Source organism: Hyposmocoma kahamanoa, unplaced genomic scaffold, assembly GCF_003589595.1.
Source record: "Hyposmocoma kahamanoa isolate Upper Pololo Valley unplaced genomic scaffold, ASM358959v1 63, whole genome shotgun sequence".
Taxonomy (NCBI): domain Eukaryota; kingdom Metazoa; phylum Arthropoda; class Insecta; order Lepidoptera; family Cosmopterigidae; genus Hyposmocoma; species Hyposmocoma kahamanoa.
In genome coordinates, this window is record NW_020653851.1 from 23,564,229 (window position 1) to 23,566,193 (window position 1,965).

Here is a 1,965-nt window from a genome sequence, read left to right on the forward strand (position 1 = left end):
AAATCGCAAAGATCGATCTGAGGGGCACTGCCACAGCGCCCGGCACCCTTAAACATGAGTTGACAAGTTCCATGTGTCTGTAATTTCGTTAATTAACTACGACATCGACAGTGTATGCACGTATACACGAAGTTAGACTTCAAAAGGCATAAACTTGTGATTTTTTATGTAAAGTTTACTTGTAACAACACTATTCACTTTAAGAACGCTGTAGAAAATTCTAATTATTTGATTACATTGAATATATTTTTGGTGTCTCCCCAGCCACGAGGGAAGACCGTCGCAACGTGGCGAAGGGCGTGAAACCCCTCAACTACGGCCCTTTCAGCTCGTTCGCACCCTCCTACGACGGCACCTTCGCCACCCTCACGAAAGAGGAGTCGCACCTCATCTACCACACCTTGCGTAAGTCTACAGTAATTTATAGAGTTCTTAGATTTTTTGTAATTGTTACAGATAGGAAATAAAACTATTTTATCTACGCACGTATCATAAACTCTCCATAATGTGTTCAAAAACCGCAAATTATGACCAGCATAAAGTAAACTGTTTTGTTAGAACAAATTTCTTATCTGTGAAAATGTTATTATCAAATTCGATTTTATTATTACATTCAAATTTCGAGCATCTCTGAAAAACAAAACAATTTGATTCAACCTCAATTCTAATATCGGTCGAGATGAAGTTTTATTCGAAATGAAATGTCATTCATTAGCAAACTATTTTGACAATTTCACACGTTACTTGATGTCGAACGATATGATAGTTGGGGTCGATTCTAGTTTGTCTATGAATTAAAAATAAAAACTACGGTTGTGTGACATGTGTGAGAAAAGTTTTTATTTGCCGCCATTTCGCCAGTCGTGTCTTGCGATTCCTAAATACATCACTGAGAGCTTATAACATGTGTGTAGATAAAGCCGTGTATGTAACTGTACATAAATAGGCATTAAAACACTCGTGAGATGTTCGTTTCATAAACCCGCACTTGTTTTTTAATGCCTTTCATTATGTAACAGTCGTAAACTTACTGTTTTCGATCTAAATATAATTTTACCAGTAATAATCTTATGATTATGAAATAAGAAATGTAATGCTGAACAACTCGGAATTTGAGACACATGTTCAAACAACCACAAACAACAATAAAGAAATCTACTATTTGATGTTATTTTTAAACACTGAGCAACCGTTTCAATTCTCTAATAAACGGCGTGTGCGACGACCCGCGCTACGCAACGCGAGTGCACCGTGAGATCATTACTTTTTTTATGATACTTAGTGACGAACAAGTCTTGCCCCTGATGGCAAGCGACACACCTGTCCATGACAGTTGCAGTACCACTCAGAGCTTTAAATTACAAAAATATTAAGTGTACTGATACTGCGCCCGTCACCTTGAAACATCAGTTGTCAGTAATTTCACCAGCACCCTTACCCTTCAAAACAGTAACGTTTTCAATACTGCTTGGGGGCAGAAATACTTAACGTGGCAGTACTTCCCTGGACGAAGTTTTTCACAAGGAACTTAAAACGCTTCTATGGAGTTGCCCTTCTTGTCTTATTATACCATGGTCTTTAGGTAGCAGGATAAATTAAATAAGGTGTGCTTTTTTTTTGCTAGCGGCGGAGACAGGTCAGGGTAGCGAGGAGATGCTGCGGTTCGCGCCCGACTCACCGTGGGCCTCCATCTATGACATGGAGGCGCTGTTTCCGGATAAGAAGAACCAGCCGGAGCCGCAGCCCGTCAAAGACGATAATGTATGACGCATTGTCATATTGGTACCTCGAATGGAGACTACGCCAACTATATTTTTTGGCTAATTTATGTTATTTCTGTAAACAACCATGTTTATTTACTAATGTTGTGCTCCATGGATTTTGTGAAAAAAAAAGAAACTAAAGTTACAATTGGAGAAAAATACAATAAAACGAATTTTGTAAAAACAAAAATAAAAAAACAAA

The 1,965-nt window shown here is 38.2% G+C and overlaps 1 protein-coding gene across 1 annotated transcript in view; it reads left to right on the forward strand.

The window, feature by feature from the left end:
* The window catches only part of LOC113230064 (bromodomain-containing protein 7-like), a 10,483-nt gene extending 8,716 nt beyond the window's left edge, over positions 1-1,767 (forward strand). Inside the window, exons 9-10 of the mRNA XM_026463795.1 lie at positions 265-405; positions 1,625-1,767. Coding sequence (XP_026319580.1) covers positions 265-405; positions 1,625-1,767 — 284 coding nt within the window. The remainder of the gene's footprint in view (positions 1-264; positions 406-1,624) is intronic.
* The last annotated feature ends 198 nt before the right edge of the window (positions 1,768-1,965 follow it).